At 37.1% G+C, this 16843-nt stretch overlaps 1 protein-coding gene across 1 annotated transcript in view; it reads left to right on the top strand.

Moving 5' to 3' along the window:
• LOC124529224 (uncharacterized) overlaps positions 1-16843 on the top strand; it is a 299198-nt gene that overhangs the window by 138704 nt on the left and 143651 nt on the right. Inside the window, exons 13-14 of the mRNA XM_047103062.1 lie at positions 5840-5864; positions 15088-15166. Coding sequence (XP_046959018.1) covers positions 5840-5864; positions 15088-15166 — 104 coding nt within the window. The remainder of the gene's footprint in view (positions 1-5839; positions 5865-15087; positions 15167-16843) is intronic.

Below are 16843 nucleotides of genomic sequence, written 5' to 3'. Positions count from 1 at the left end.
AAAAGTATTTCGAATCCTTAGTTGTCTTCTAGATTGCTGGCCTCTATTAAAAACTTCTTAAAATAATAGATAGCTTTAATTCTTCAAGCCAAAGAAAAATTATATCATCTTAAAGATTTTCTATACTTATTACATAGATGTGACTTGACTATGGGGGAAAAAAAAGCAAAAATCTCTTGTATTGCAAGTTTTAAATGTACCAGGCTAAGGTTTACTTAATTAGAACCTCGAGGCAATAAAGGAGCCCTTTTAAAAATTCTGTGATTCTTAATATGCTAAATAATGCAAAGCTTCGACTCTTCAAGCATGAGACACACATCTGGCAGCTTACCATTTAAATTACAGGGGGAAAATATTCCTCACTTCAGTAGTAATTTTCTCAAAGAAAAGAATAGAAAATGTATTATAACTAAATTTAATTTCTTTTTAGATTTCCATCCGGTCTAATTGCAGACATCTTTCTAGTTTCTTTGCATTTATATTTTTTTACCCATATTTCCTGTACATTTTATTAATGTTTAATTTGAGATGCTTCTCACTGTTAGAGCTCTTGGAAAATTGGGGTGTATTTTACTTAGTAAATTGTTTTGAGAAATCTATCTGATCTCAAGTAATTAAGACAATGGTCTAGAAAATAAAAGGGATTGGAATTTCAGAGACACACAAAAATATTACTGACAAAAAGGCAACATTTTTCAGTTAGTTCCACTTTCAAGCTTTAATTTTTTTAGTATTAATGTTTTCTCTGTTTTGTCATTTTCTGGCTGTTTTTCATGCAAAAGTTATTATAAGCAGCATTCTTTCTTTGTATTTCTCCAAAGGATAGTGTCAGATCCTTGATTAATTTTACAAAGGTCATTTGGAAAAACCATTAAAAATATGCCAAGTAAAAAAGATTAGCGCAACAGGGAAAACACACTTTTATAAACATATGCATTTATATATAGATAGGGTACTGTAACATACAGTTTTGACAAGTGTTTTTTTTCCCCCTTGTGCACCTCATACATTATTAAAAAATATGCCTGTTCCATTTATTTTTTTCTAGGTGATCCCAGCTGACACATTCCAAAGGCATCAGCAGGTTACTATTACTTGTAAATATTTTGTCTTTTTTCTCAATGTAAGAGGATCTGATAATTAAGTTGAGTAGTAGTTCCATAAAATAAAGTGAACTTTTTAAATAATTAACCTGTATTTGTATTACGAAAACATAAGCGTGGGTGCTAGCTTGCCCATGACGATAAATATATCCAATTATACTTTTTAATTAAAAACTTAAACAATAGTGAAACTTCCAATTTTGGCTCTGACAGAGTAGCTGGTATCAGACTAGCTCTTCTGTTAGAATCAATTATTAAACTGGAGAGAATGTATGAAACAGCTGTTCTGGGCATTGGCCATCAGGAAGCGCCAGACTTCCTGATCCTTGAGAGAAGAGAACATTTTAAGGCAAACTCTGGATTTCTACCTGGGCTCAGTGTCCTGACAGTACAGCAGGGAGGTGGAATCCCAGCAGAGTCTCCCTGAGCTGAGGAGACAGAGCTTGGCATGCAGGACAGCAGAAGCAGCTGGGGTCTGCAAAGCAGAACGCAGAACAGAGAGATTTGCAGAAGGGAACTAAGAATTCAGTGTAGGAAATCCACCATGAATCCTTGTTTCAGGGAGACTAACTAGGGCTTTTCTAGGTGAGCCTGAAAACGGAACAGAGATACTAGAGCTGGAACAGAGATGGAATTCAAACCAGGAGAGGCATGTTAATACCTCATTATCGATTTGACAGCAAATGGAGATGCTCAAAGTCTATGCAGTGGGAACGTTTACAATTGCACACACACACACACACACACACACACACAAGAGTAAAATACCTAGGAATAAACTTAACCAGAGAGGTGAAAGACCTGTACTCGGAACACTATCCAACACTGATGAAAGAGATTGGAGATGATCCAGACAAATGAACACATGTTCCATGCTCATGGATTGGATGAATTCGTGCTGTCAAAATGTTCATATTACCCCAATCTACAGATTCAACGCAATCATTAAAATACCAAAGGCATTTTTCACAAAACTAGAACAAACGATACTGAAATTTGTATGGAACCACAGAAGACCCCGAATAGCTGAAACAATCCTAAGAAGAACAAAACTGGAGGTATCACAATGCCAGCAAGATAGACTACAAAGCTGTAGTCATCAAAACAGTATGGTATAAAGAAAAAATAGAAACATAGATTAATGGACAAGGGTAGATACCCTAGATATAAACCCACATTTAAAAGGTAAATTAATCTATGACAAAGGAGATAAGAATATGCAATGGGGAAAAGATTCTTTTCAATAAATGGCACTGGGAAAACTGGACAGCTACATGTAAAATAATGAAACTGGACCACTTTCTTACACCATATACAAAAATAAACTCGAAATGGATTAAAGACCTAAATGTGAGACCTAAAACCATAAAAATCCTAGAAGAGAGCACAGGCAGTAATTTTTTCTGACATCAGCCATGGCTAACAGTTCTCTAAATATGTCTCCTCAGGCAAAGGAAAAATATGAAAAATAAACTATTAGAACTACATCAAAAAAAGAAAAAAAAACTTTTGCACAGCAAAGGAAACCATCAACATCAAAAAAAGATAACCTACTGAATGGGAAAAGATATTTGCAAATGATATTATCTGATAAGGAGTAAATGTCTAAAATATATAAAGAACTCATACAACTCAACACCAGAACCACAAACAATCCAGTTAAAAAATGGACAGAGGAACTGAATAGACATTTTTCCAGGGCAGAGATACAGATGGATAACAGACACATGAAGAGATGTTGAATATCACCAACTATCAGAGAAAGGCAAATCAAAACCACAAATTAAGCATCTCCTTACACCAGTTAGGGTGGCTAAAATCAAGAAGTCAATAAACAACAAATGTTGACAGGGATGTGGAGAAAAAGAAACCCACATGCATAGTTGGTAGGAATTCAAATTGGTACAACTACTGTGGAAAACAGTATGGAGGTTCCTTTAAAAATGAAAAATAGGAATATCATATGATCCAAAAATTCTAGTACTGGGTATTTACCCAATGGAAATGAAAACTCTATTTCTTTTTTTTTTTTTTTAAATTTTTTTTTCAACGTTTATTTATTTTTGGGACAGAGAGAGACAGAGCATGAACGGGGGAGGGGCAGAGAGAGAGGGAGACACAGAATCGGAAACAGGCTCCAGGCTCTGAGCCATCAGCCCAGAGCCTGACGGGGGGCTCGAACTCACGGACCACGAGATCGTGACCTGGCTCAAGTCGGACGCTTAACCGACTGCGCCACCCAGGCGCCCCTAAAAAACTCTATTTCTAAAATGTATATAAACTCTTATGTTTTGCAGCATTATTTACAATAGCCAAGATATGAAAGCAACCCAAGTGTCCATTGACAGATGAATGGACACACACACACACACACACACAAAGCCATAAAAAAGGATGAGATCTTGCTATTTGTGACAAAATGGATGGATCGAGAGGGTATTATGCTAAGTGAAACTGGTCAGACTGAGAAAGACAAATACCATATGATTTCGTGCATTATGTGGAATCTAAAAAACAAAACAAATGAACTAACAAACAGCAGAATCTGACCTATAAATATAGAGAACTGGTGATTCCCAGAGGGAAGGGAGATAGGGGGATGGATAAAATGGGTGAAAGGGAGTGGGAGATACAGGCTTCCAGTTAAGGAATGAATAGGTCATGGGAATAAGAGGTACAGCATAGAAAATATTGTCAATGATATTGTAATACCCTAACATGGTGACAGATGGTAGCTACACTTGGTGTGACTGTAATACAACATATAGAGAAGTTGAATCGCTATGTTGTACACCTGAAACTAATGGAGCATTGTGTGTCAACTATACTTGAATTTTTAAGGTCCTATATATATTAAAAAAATCATATGCTCTAAGTGGCATACTCTGAGACTGCCCTGAGGAAAACCTGCCACCATGCTTCAGCAAGATCATCAGAGGATTTATGGTTTTGAGGTTGAGTTCTGGTAAGTTCATGTGGCTTGAAAACCCTATCTGTTTTTCACAGATAGGTTGTAACTAAATGTACATTCAAGCCTACAGAAGTTTAATGGGATTTGCCAGTAATCGAACTGTTAACTAAAAAAAAAAATCAACACTTTCTCCAGGCAGATAACAGAATCCAGAGTCTTCTCTGGAGTACATTATATGATCTGCAATTATGATGTATGCAAAGATCAAGGGAATATAAATCTTAGACAAAAGAAAATAGTGAATAAAATAACTCCAAGATGATTCAAATATTAAACTTAGCAGGAAAAGCCATTAAAACATTTCATTGTAAGTATGTTCATGAATTTAAGGAAATTAATTTCTGATAAGTAAAGGAAAATAGGGTCTTAATGAATGGTTACATCATCCCAGCAGAGATCTGGAAACTATAATCAACAAACCAAATGGAAGTTATGGAACTTAAAGTCCAAGAATTAAAATCAATTAACCAATCTGAAGTACAGAAAAGAAAAAGCCAAGACAGAAATGAAGAAAGACTCAAGAGACCCATGGGGAAATATCATATAGTTTTACATACATGTAATGCAAATCTTAGAAGGAAAGGAGGGTCATAAAATGGAAGAAATATGTATTAAAAGAGTAATGACTGAAATTTCCCAAATTTGATGGAATATATTGAATTATAAGTTGAATATCATCAGTGAACCCCACAAGAATGTATAAAAGGGACACCTGTATTAGGAATATTGTAGCTGGGACGCCTGGCTGGCTCAGTCAGTGGAGCCTGCAACTCTTAATCTCAGGGTTGTAGGTTTGAGCCCCATGTTGGGTGTAAAGTTTACTTAAATAAAATTTTAGGGGCATCTGGGTGGCTCAGTAGGTTAAGTGTCCGACTTTGGCTCAGGTAATGATCTCACAGTTTGTGAGTTCAAGCCCTGTGTTGGGCTGTATGCTGACAGTGTGGAACCTGGATTCCATTTTGAGTTCTGTCTCTCTCTCTCTCTCAAAAATAAACATTAAAAAATTAAAACAAATAAAATCTTAAAAAAATAATATCAGAGTCAAACTGTAGAACACCAAAGTTAAAGTGAAAATTCTGATAAGAGGCAGAAGGAGAAAAAAGCCTTTATATGGAAGTGAATAATGGTATGAAAAATGGCTAACATTATCGTTAGAAACGGTGGAGACCAGAAATCAATGTAATGACATATTCTAAGTGCTGAGGAAATGTCATTCCAGAATTCGTATCTGGCAAAAAACATCCTTCAAAAATTGAGGTTGGTATGAGGACATTTTCAGATGAAGGAAAGCTGAACAAATATTTCTACAGCAGACCAGCACTACAAACAAACCATCAGAACTAGAGAATGTTCTTCAGGCTGGAGGGAAAATGCTACAAGATGATTGACACAGGAGAATGGAGAAGAACCAAAAATGGCACACACAGAGGTAAATACTAAAGACTAATTTTTCTGATACTTTTCTTAAAATGTAACTTACTATTTAAAAAAATAAAATGGCATTCTGTGGTGGAGATGTAAACCATGTACTGTTAAAAGACATGATTGTTATCATGGGTGGGGGGTAGGAAATAGAATCAAATTGTGAGCTTATTACATTTGTGAAATGAGAAGCACGAAGCAGACAGTGTGAACTGTCAGGTGTGAAGTGTGAAATTATACAACATTGATGATAACCAGACGTGGATTTAAAAATTTGAATTTAAAAATTCAAATCCATGCTATTAGTCTTGGGTTGAATAGTAGAACCGCCTCAAAGATGTAGAAATAATAGAAAGTAATAGAGGAAAGTGTAGAAACAATAGAGAAAATAAGATATAATACTAAGAACACATGTAAGACACCAAGAAGAAGGCAGGAGAAGTTCAACGTGAAGAAAAAAGAAGCAAAAAACACAACAGCAAGATGGTAGACAAACTCAACCATATGAATAATGGCATAAAATGTCGACTAAATAATTAAATTAAAAAGCTGGGACTGTCAATCTAAATGAAAAGGCAAGACTCCACTATACGCAGTCTATGAGACGTGCCCTGTAAATCTGAAGACAAAAGTTTAACTTGGGACAGCCTGGGTGGCTCAGTCGGTTAAGTGTCCGACTTTGGTTTGAGCCCCACATCAGGCTCCGTGCTGCCAGCTCAGAGCCTGGAGCCTGCTTCGGATTCTGTGTCTCCCTCTCTCTTTGCCCCTCCTCTGTACGTGTTTTGTCTCTCTCTCTCTCTCTCCTTCAAAAATAAATAAACATTAAAAAAATTTAAAAAGAAGTTTAACTTGAAGATGAAAGGACAGAAAAACAGAAACCATGGAAATGCTACACAAAAGAAAGCTGATGTGGCCCCATTAATATCTCATATGAGAAATCTAAGAGTAGACTTGGAGACGCATATAAAAGGGACAATTTACCAGGGAGATAGAACAATCCTAAATGTGTGCCGAATGACAGAGATTAAACAGCCTTGGAACATCCTGAAACCATAAAACTTCTCAAAGAATATATAGGAGGTGAATTGTTTGATGTTAGTCTTGATGACTGTTTTTGGATTTGGTACCAAAAGCAAAGGAAATGAGCAAAACAAGTAAACAAAACAGAAACAAACAAGTGGGATTACATTGAACTAAAAGCTTCTACACAACAAAGGTAACCACCAATGAAATGAAATGAAGATAATCTACCAAATGCGAGAACGTGTTTGCAAATCATATATTTGATAGAGGAATATATCCAAAATATATAAATAACTTATACAAGTCGATAACAAAAAAAAAAATCATGGAAGCTGATTAAGAAATGGGCAGAGGATCTGAATAGACATTTTCCAAGGAAGATATATGGATGACCAGGAGGTAAGATGCAAAGGTGCTCAATATCACTCATCATCAGAGAAATGCAAAGAGATGAAAAAGAAATCAGGAAGGATATACAAGGTCTGAATGACACTACCAACCAGCCTGATTGAATTGATTTTACAAAACACTTTACCTAAAAACAGCAAAATACACCTTCTTTTCGAGGAAACAGAAGGCACGATAGATCATATATTGGGTAATAAATTAGATCATAATATATTTTAAAGACTTGAATAGTACAGCATACATTTCTCTGGCTTAATGGAGAGATGTTCAATGTTTCCTTTTATAAATCAGGAACGAGGCAAGGATGTCTAGTCTCATCACTTTATATCCTAGAAGTCATAGCCAGGGCAACAAAACTTTTAGAAGAAAACATAGGAGAAATCTTCATAATCTTGGCAGTTTTCTTAGACAGGAGACAGAAATGACTTACTTTAAAAGAAAAATAAATGATCCATTGGATTTCAACAAAATTATACGTTTTCTAAGCAAGTTGCCATTGGGAAAAATAAAAAGGCAAGTTTTACAAACTGAGGGAAACCAATTGCAGTACATGTATCTAAAAAATGGTTTGTATCCAGACGATATAGAGAACTTTTACATTCACTAATAAGAAGAAAATAACGTACTTTTAAAAAATTATACTTAGAAGTTTCACAAAAGAATAGATGAAATATCCAGTTAGTTATAAATATCACCTAAGAATCTTTAGTCATCAGGAAATGCAAGTTAAAACCATGTGTTACCACTTCACGATTACTAATATGCTAAAATATATAAAAAAGAAACTACCAAGCGTTAATGGTGACTTGGAGGAAACTTTCATACTTTGCTGGTGTGGTACAACCACTTTGGAAAACTGACAGTTTTTTGTTAAATGAAATAAACACCTACAAAAGACCCAGTGATTCCACTGCTATTACCAAAGAAAAATGAAAAGATGTCCACAAAGAGATTTCAACATGAATGTTCATAGAAACCTGGTCACAACAGTCAAAACTTTGTAACATCCAAATATCTATTAATAGATGAATTAATAAATAAATTGCAGTACAATCATAAGAAGGATGGTTACTCATAATAAAAAAGTGATGAGTATCAAAATATTGTTCTGGGTAGAAAGAAGTCTGAGACAAAAGAGTAGATACTGTATCATTGCATATATATGAATGTTAAACATAATTCTAATCTATAATGGTAGAAATCAGATAAGTGGTCACCAGGAGTGAGCGAGTGAGTGTGAGTGTGTGTGTGTGTGTGTGTGTGCGTGTGTGTTGGCGATGGAAGGATTGACTGCAAAGGACATGGGGGGATTTGGGGAGGTGATGCTAAATGTGTTATATTTTACTTGTGGTGGGAATAAATGGGTGCATATGTTTGTCAATTGAATATGTATATTTTATTGGATATAAATTATCACCCGGCACTTTGATTTTAAAAGTAACAAGACTGGATTCAGCGCTTGTGGATTTAGCCAGGGAAAATACAGAGTGTGTGGTCATAAAGTTGCCAGTAACATCATCATCTGATTCAAGTGTTAACAGGTGCAGGGAATAAGGGGGCCCTCTCCTTCTACCACAAACGTAGCAGGTGGAGTTAGAGTATGAGGTGGGTAACTGTATGAAGGGAGTCTGTGGTGATCCAATATTCCTCCTTTGATCTTGTTACCACTCCTGCCTCCAGTCTGAAATCACTGGTTCATATGCCTAGTTGGGCCAGTAACAAAAAAAGTTTTCAACATCTTTTAAAGGCTTTACCCAGCCTACAGTTTACTTCAGACTGGCCCTAAATATTGAGAAGTGCAGGCAGAAGTTGGGTATATCTTTTTCTAGTTTTGAGTATTATGCTTCTACCCCTTCTCTCCATCTTGTGAATTGTGGTTATTGAGTCCTTTGTGATCTAACCAGGAACAGGACAGAGCTGAAGGCAGAGAAGGGCTTATTTCTCTGGTGTTGTCAAATGGCAGAAATTGTTGGGTTTTTAAAACATGTCCTATTCTCTCATGGGACACTTTTATGCTTTCTTTAGACATACACTTCCATATCTTTCCCTTTGCCAGGGGTCTCTCACTTTGTGCTTTTTTTTTTTTACCGCTCCCTTATTAGACCAGACACTGTGTGGTGCACTTCTAACTTTGTCCTTTTTGCCTATGCCTACACTCTGGAGAAAGTAATCATAACTGAATAGGGTAGCACATACAGTAAGGAAGGAAATACCAAGATAAACGAATATCATCCTACGCTAATCAGCGACACAAAGAAAAGGAAAGGAGGGAGTAGAAAAGTAAAATGAATAAAAGAGAAATAAAATAAAACATATAATATTTTAATAGTGTGATAATTTCCCCATTAAAAGATCCTGTCTAAGTGAATTAGAAAGAAAGCCCCAACTATACAGTACTTACAGTAAACAAGCATAACATAGTTAAAGAAATGTTGAACACCTATGGATGAACTGATACCAGAAAATTCAAACAAAAATAAAGCTGTCCCAGGAAACAATCTCCATATCAGGAAAGTTGAAATTTGAGGTTTAAACAGGTCTAAACAGTAAAAGAACATTTTATAATGATAAAAGGTATCATTTATGAAAAAGATATAATATGACACAATCTATATGCATCAAATAACACAACAGCTGAGTATAAAATGTAACCTAATCTTGTTAGGTTTTGTATCTATGACAGACATATGTGAAATAAAATAATAGAGGCCACTGTCTCTTATCATCACAGAATAATGTTATGAATTAATAATTCAAAGGTGATCTACTGGTGGCAAGGATTTAGAAAAATAGATTTTCTTATAAATTGCTATGGAAATATATACGTATATGTATATATATACATATATATGCTTATATATTTACATATGTAAATACATATGCAAGCTTTTGGAAAGCAATCTGACAACATCGATTAGCATTTAAAACATGAGCACTCATTGACCCAGCAATCTCACCTTGGAAACCCATCCACAGGAATAAAAGCACGAGTAATGGATTTTACTGTCACATTCTTTTTGGTAAGAATATAAAAATAAAGGCACCTGGGTGGCTCAGACAGCTGAGCGTCCAACTCTTGATTTCGGCTCAGGTCATGATCTTAGGGTCATGGGTCTGAGTCCTGCTTCAGGCTCTACATTGAGTGTAGAGCCTGCTTTCAATTCTCTCTCTCTTTCTGCCCCTCCCCCATTCACACACACACTCTTTCTCTCTTAAATAAATAATAAATAAAATATAAAAATGAAGAAAAATGAATGTCATCAATAGGGAATGGTTAAATAAATCAAGCGACATCTGCAGTGCTAATATATTATGCAGCCATCGAATATAATACATTAGAGCTCTAATAATTGACTTGAAGAGAATTCCATCAGATACTGTTGAGAAAAGGTATAGGCAGGTATATACAATATATAAAATGCTTTTTGTGTAACAATGAATATCACCTCTATCAATGTGTTGTCCCTGTGTTCACATATGTGTGTGTATGTATAGATCTGGTTAAATGAGCACAGAGAGGATAAAACGTGTTATGTGGAGCGAGCGGGTGGGATGGAAAGGTGTTAGGGGACTGTGGATGGAAGATATGAAGGAGGATCAAGGGGAAAATTTCATTAAAAAAAAAAATTTTTAACGTTTATTCACTTTTTGAGAGACAGAGACAGAGTGTGAGCAGGGCAGGGGGCAGAGAGAGAGAGAGAGAGAGAGAGGAAGACACAGAATCGGAAGCAGGCTCCAGGCTCCGAGCTGTCAGCACAGAGCCCGACGGGGGGCTTGAAGTCACAAACTGTGAGATCATGACCTGAGCTGAAGTCAGACGCTTAACCTATTGAGCCACCCAGGCACCCCGGGAAAAATTCATTTTAAGTAACATACTGTTAGACGTGTATTTTATGACTCATAGAGATGACCATGATTTCTTATTATATGAAAAAAAGAACACTTGTGGACAAAAGTATATGGCATGATTCTGTTTCAGTTAAAACTCACCACTTATCTGTGTATCTGTCCGTCTATCGATTTGCTTATACATTTGCATTTGAGAAAGTGATGAAACATATGGCTGAAAAAAGGAAGGAATGGCTATAAAATCTTCTTAACAAGGTAGAAGACAGTGGCAAATGATTAGCTGTGAGTCACAGTAGGGAAGGAAAAGTCATGGAGGAGATTTTGAGTCTGGGTGGCTTAGCGAAGTGGTGAAAAGAAATAGGAAACAAAGGGAAGGAGTCCTTCGAGAGAAATGATTTTTGGTTTTGTTTGTATGTCTAACCCTGGGGTGGAAGGAGGACTCCCTAGTGTCACCATTGTTTACCTGAATGGCAGTGGGGGAGTATGAAAGACAATCATGCCAGAACCTCACGAGTTCCTTATTTCCTTACAGTTTGTTTCTATGCACTTCATTTGACTATATAGTGTGGAAAAAATTTGTAAGCTTATAAGCAAAAAGAGAAGCAATAAAGCAAAACATTGATACTCATGATTATATAAGATTGAAAACCACCTCATACGCGGACACACACACACACACACAGACACAACTGTCAAAGAAATTAGCAGGCAAACTACGAACAGAAAAAATATTTGAACCAGTGTGCCAGGCAAAGATAAATACGACATGGAAAGATAAAAATTCTAAAGAAAATGTTAAATACTCCAGCTGAAAAAAAATGAAGGAATAGTAAGTTACAACACAAAAGACATACATGCTCAACAAGCATAAAATAATTCACATTTTTTTTAGAATTAGAGATTGCAAATTAAAATAACAATGAGGGGTGCCTGGGTGGCTCTGTCAGTTAAGCATCCGACTTTGGTTCAGGTCATGATCTCACAGTTTGTGAGTTCAATCCCCGCGTGGGGCTCTGTGCTGACAGCTCAGAGCCTGGAGCCTGCTTCCGATTATGTGTCTCCCTCTTTGTCTGCCTCCTCCCCTGCTTGTGCTCTGTGTCTATTTCTCTCAAAAATAAATAAATATTAAAAAACTATAAAAAATAAAATAAAATAACAATGAAATGTTATTATTTTGTCTACCAAGTAGGCAAAACTGAAAAATATGGTGGGAGTCCGTTTTGGCAAGCATGTGAGTGAATTGGACACTCTCATACATTGCTGGCTGCAGTTAGAATATTGATAGTTCTTACCGTGAATCCTGTGTTTGATTTAGTATTCCTGATCTTAGATACTCACCTGTGAAAATAAACACAGAGAAGTGTAAAAATTTTTTGTGAAATTTGTTCAATATGATGTGAATATACAACCAAGGGGTGGTTGGTTTAAGTGAAAAAAAAAAAAAGAAATACTGCTGCAGAGCGATTAAAAATCAGGCTTGAAAGAATATTTAATAACAAGAAACAATGTAAGTATAAAAAAGGATGAGAATGGTATATGCACTATGATCATAATCTTGTAAAAATTATATTATGTACATATTTATAAAATGAATAACATTTGTTACATAAGGTATACAATTACATGAAGTGAACATTAATGATTATTAACGTATACGTATTTACTATATACGTCTTTACAAATAGGAAGGTAGGTTATAGAGCAAAAAACATTTTACATAAAAACAAAGAAATTGTTTAATTAAGACTTTTAGAAGACTGTCTCTTTGGTAGGGACTTTATCACCTGGACACACACAGTATTACTACGTTTTAACATACAGCAATACAAATTCCGTTGCATCAGAAATTGCTCCTGGTTGGCAGAATTTTTAAGATGGCTTTTAAGTCCCAAAAATGTCCAAGGACTCATCCCCAGAAGCTGATCATCAGGAGGGAGACGACCTGGGTGAACCGAATCCAATTACACGAACCTTTAAAGGACAGAACTTTCTCAGGTGGGTAAGCAGAAGAGGAAGCCGAAGGAGAAGCTGGAGACGCTCAAAGCGTCAGGATGCATCCTGCGGTTGTTGGCTCAGAGGAAACTGCGAGGAATGTGTGAGAAGGAAAAAAAACTCTACCAGCAACCAGCAAGCTCACAACAGGATCCCAAGACCCAGATGAGAACTGCAGCCCTGCCTGATAACATTGATTTTGACCTGGTAAGATTTGAAGAAGCAGAACCAGCTGGGCCGTGCTATGCTCGGATTTCTGACCTGCAAAAGATGTAAGCGAATATATGAATAGTAAGTCGCTAAGTTGTGGAAATGTGTTCCAGCAGCAATAAAAAATGCATGTATTGTTCAATGTTTAAAAAAGTGTAGAGGTAGAAAATGGGGTACGGTTCTCCCACAAGGTGTGAAACAAGGGGTAAATGCGTGGGCTTTGAGAACAAATAGAATTGGACCTAGATTTCAGACTTTTTACTGGTTAGCTGTCTGATTTGTGCAAGTTCTTTGATCTGAGTCTCAGTTTCCAAGTCTGTAACACTTTTGTGTGAGTGTGTGTGTGTGTGTGTGGTGTGTGTGGTAAACATCATAATATATATGAAGCTCTTCAAAAACGCTAAAAGTTTATTCTATTATTTCATATTTTTATATTCCACCCACCAACTGTGCACTGAGAATTTAGATTATAAGCCTTTGAAAGTAATGATGTATTTGGGACATGTGGCTGGCTCAGTCATTTGAGGGTCTGATCCTCAGTGGCAGCTCATATCATGATCTCAAGGTGGTGGGATTGAGCCTGGTATCGGGCTCCACACTGAGTTTGGAGCCTGCTTAAGACTCTCTCTCTCTCTCTCTCTCTCTCTCTCCCTCTGCCCTTCCCCCTCAAATAAAAAATATAATTAAAAAATAAAATAATAATATATTTAAAGTGTGAAACCATTTCCTTGCTTTCTTTCTTATCTCGATTTTGACCACACCAAACACACTATCAATGAATTCTGTTTAGACTCAAAATAAGGAAGCTCTTTTAAAGGTTTACATGACCCTCATCCCAATAGACTAAAGTGCCAGGCTTCTGACACAAGGGGCACTTAACCATTTGACTCTCCCTGAAGAAGGACGTTTTTTGGTATCTGCCTTCAGTTTAGCATCGTGTACTGGGAGCAGAGTCAGAAAATACAATAAAACCTTGCTGCTCAAAAATGCATGAGCCACAAAGACCTTGACTGGGGAGAAGAGGCCGGCTGGGTCATCTCTAGGGAGAAGAAATTTTTTTTAAAGCTTGTAGACACGGAGATGATGTCCAAAAATATTTGCACTGTGGAAACCTCCTTAAAAAAACGTCCACAAGGGCAATTCCAAAGGCCAGGATGAAAATATTTAGTTCCTGGAATGGGAGAGGAGGACAAGCAGTAATCCTTTGGCTGCTTGTGGTGTATGATGCGTGTATACTCAAAAAAAAAAAAAAGTTGTTGGGTCAACCTTATGGGAATGATCGGTAATTTAAGAAATAGTCTCCAACTCACACTCTTTCAGATCCTGTGTTAAACACTGCAGAAGAAACAAGATGAACAAGGCACATTGTCTGCAGAGAGTTTTATTGTTGTTGTCGTTGTTGTTACTTTGTTTGCGAAGAGTTATGGTTCTGGAGCAGTAGTTCTCAACTGGTGATGTCTTGCTCCCCAGGAGGCATTCGGCAACGCCCGGAGACATTTTTGGTTGCAACAAGTGGGGGAGGGATGGAAGGGTGGAAGGTACTGCGGGCATCCCGTGGGTAGAGGCCAAAAATGCTGCTAAACAGTTTAGAAAACACGGGGCAGCCCCCATAACGCAGAATGATCCAATCCAAAATGTCAACAGTGCTGAGGTTGAGAAACTCCAGGAGAAGTCACGCATCATATGAAAAAGTTAGCTCAGGTGGCAAATCCTGGGTACAGATGGGAACAGAACTTTTTAGCCTCAAGGTTTTATATTGGAACACTGGTATGAGGTGCAGAGGAGTGTCTTTGAAAACTCGATCCCAGAAAAACTAGCTGATAATGGAGAATCCTACCCGGATGTGGGTAGGAAAGCGGATCAGACTGCTGCTCGTAAATTGCATCCCCCGTGGGGTGACCACTGGTAGAGTTCTACTTGAGGTTCATACATCGACTGCATTAAAATTGGGAGGATAGAACATCTTAGAGCCTCCTTACAGTTCTTGAATTTATCCCCATTTGTCGGGCTTTATATACATTCTTAGATTACAGTAGTATAAGCTTACATGGCCTCTGAAGTGAAAATCTGTGATACATTTTCCCACCTTTTGTTTTTAACCCTAGGAAGCATTTCTAATAAATTTGGTCCCTGCCCTATGGACTGTGATCTCAATCTCTTAAAAGAAGACCGTGAATTACACAAGAAGGTAAGATGAAAGCCGTAGAGTTGGCTTTGGAAAGACCATGAAAACAGCAGCCCCTGATTATTAACTATGATTTCTTAAAATATATTTACAGGTAGAAAGTAATTTGGTCTTCAAAGCAGGGTTTGAAGTGTGGGACATGCTAAAGCAGCTGACGTTTGTGAAATCAGTAATGCCAATAAATTTTTATTACATCCGAATCAGACTTCTTTAAGCTGTTGAAGACTTTAGTTAATCAGTCTACAAGACTCTTTCCAGCTCTGGCAGGGTGATTAGAAAACGTGCTGATTGTACTGCGTTTTATTTGGCCTGATCAAGGCTGCCATGAAGTCTGTTCAGAAACTGTCTTGATGCATTTATATAAATTACGTAGCCTGGGTTTTCTAATGTTGATGAAATGAATTTTACCAGCGTCACTGAATCCAATTTTTAGATAATCAGCCGTTTTCAAAGTCCATATCTGCATACAGCAAGTGACTTTGGGTTTTAAGTATTCAGACAATTTGGCCCCGGCTAGGAAATGGAAATGAAAAGATTGTCCTCCAACCCTGCCTTTTCCCATATGAATTACTTGCATCGTCTTAATTTTCCACTTTCCTGACTAAATAGATATAGGTCTATAGAATCAACTTCCTGCCTTACTCTCAAGACTGACTTTAAAGTCAGTTTTCATTTCTAAATACTGGACCACCATCTGACCAAATGAATGGCTAAGTTTTTAATGTTTAGATGAATACCACAACATTCACAACTGCTATTGTTTTTTTAAAATTTTATTTTACTTTTTACTTACTTATTTTTTAAAGTTTATTTGAGAAAGAGAGAGAGAGAGAGAGAGAGAGAGAGGAAGGGGCAGAAAGATAGAATCCCAAGAAGGCTTAGTTAGCACTGTCAGTGCAGAGCCTGATGCGGGGCTCAAACTCATGAACTGTGAGATCATGACCTGAACCGAAATCAAGAGTTGGAGGCTTAAATGACTGAGCCACCCAGGCACCCCTAAATTTTATTTTGGAGACAGAAGAGAGAGAGAGAGCACAAGCTGGGGAGAGGGGCAAAGGGAGAGAGAGAGAATTTTAAGCAGGCTCCACACAGTGCAGGGCCCGATGAGCCAGATGGGGGCTTGATCCCACGACCCTAAGCGGAAGTCAAGAGTCAGACACTCAACTGACTGAACCACCCAGGCGCCCCAACAATCACTATTGTTTCTATCACAAGTCTATAGTTTAAAAGGAAGCTTAGGAATAAAAAATTTGTAACGATGACATGTGAACTGAAGTATTTACTGAGTGCTTGAAAATTACTAGGTTCCAGGAAATGTTCTCAGTCCTCTGGATGGAAGGGCTCACCTTGTTCTCACAACAAACTAATGGGATAGATGCTACCATTATCATCATTTTCCCTGTTTTATAGGTGAGGCAAATAAGGAGATGGAGTGAATTAGCCAAAATAACATTGCCAATAAGTGCACAGCTTTGAATCCAGACGGTCTGTTTCTGGCATCCATATTTGTATCCATCATGAAGTAATACTTCAGAAAAGTTGTGAATTTTTTTTTATCCTTTCAGCCAGGTATACATGTTCTACTTCTGGGGTCTTATACCTTAATTGAAAGCCTGGAATAAGGAAACAAAGGACAATTTCCTAGGAAGGAAAAAAGCTCATGTCCTTTTACACATATTA

This window comes from Lynx rufus, unplaced genomic scaffold (assembly GCF_022079265.1).
Source record: "Lynx rufus isolate CCGP_SWC_20201006 ecotype Redwood Valley unplaced genomic scaffold, mLynRuf1.p SCAF_6, whole genome shotgun sequence".
In the NCBI taxonomy this organism is placed as follows: Eukaryota; Metazoa; Chordata; class Mammalia; order Carnivora; family Felidae; genus Lynx; species Lynx rufus.
This window is presented reverse-complemented; position numbering and strand designations above follow the sequence as displayed.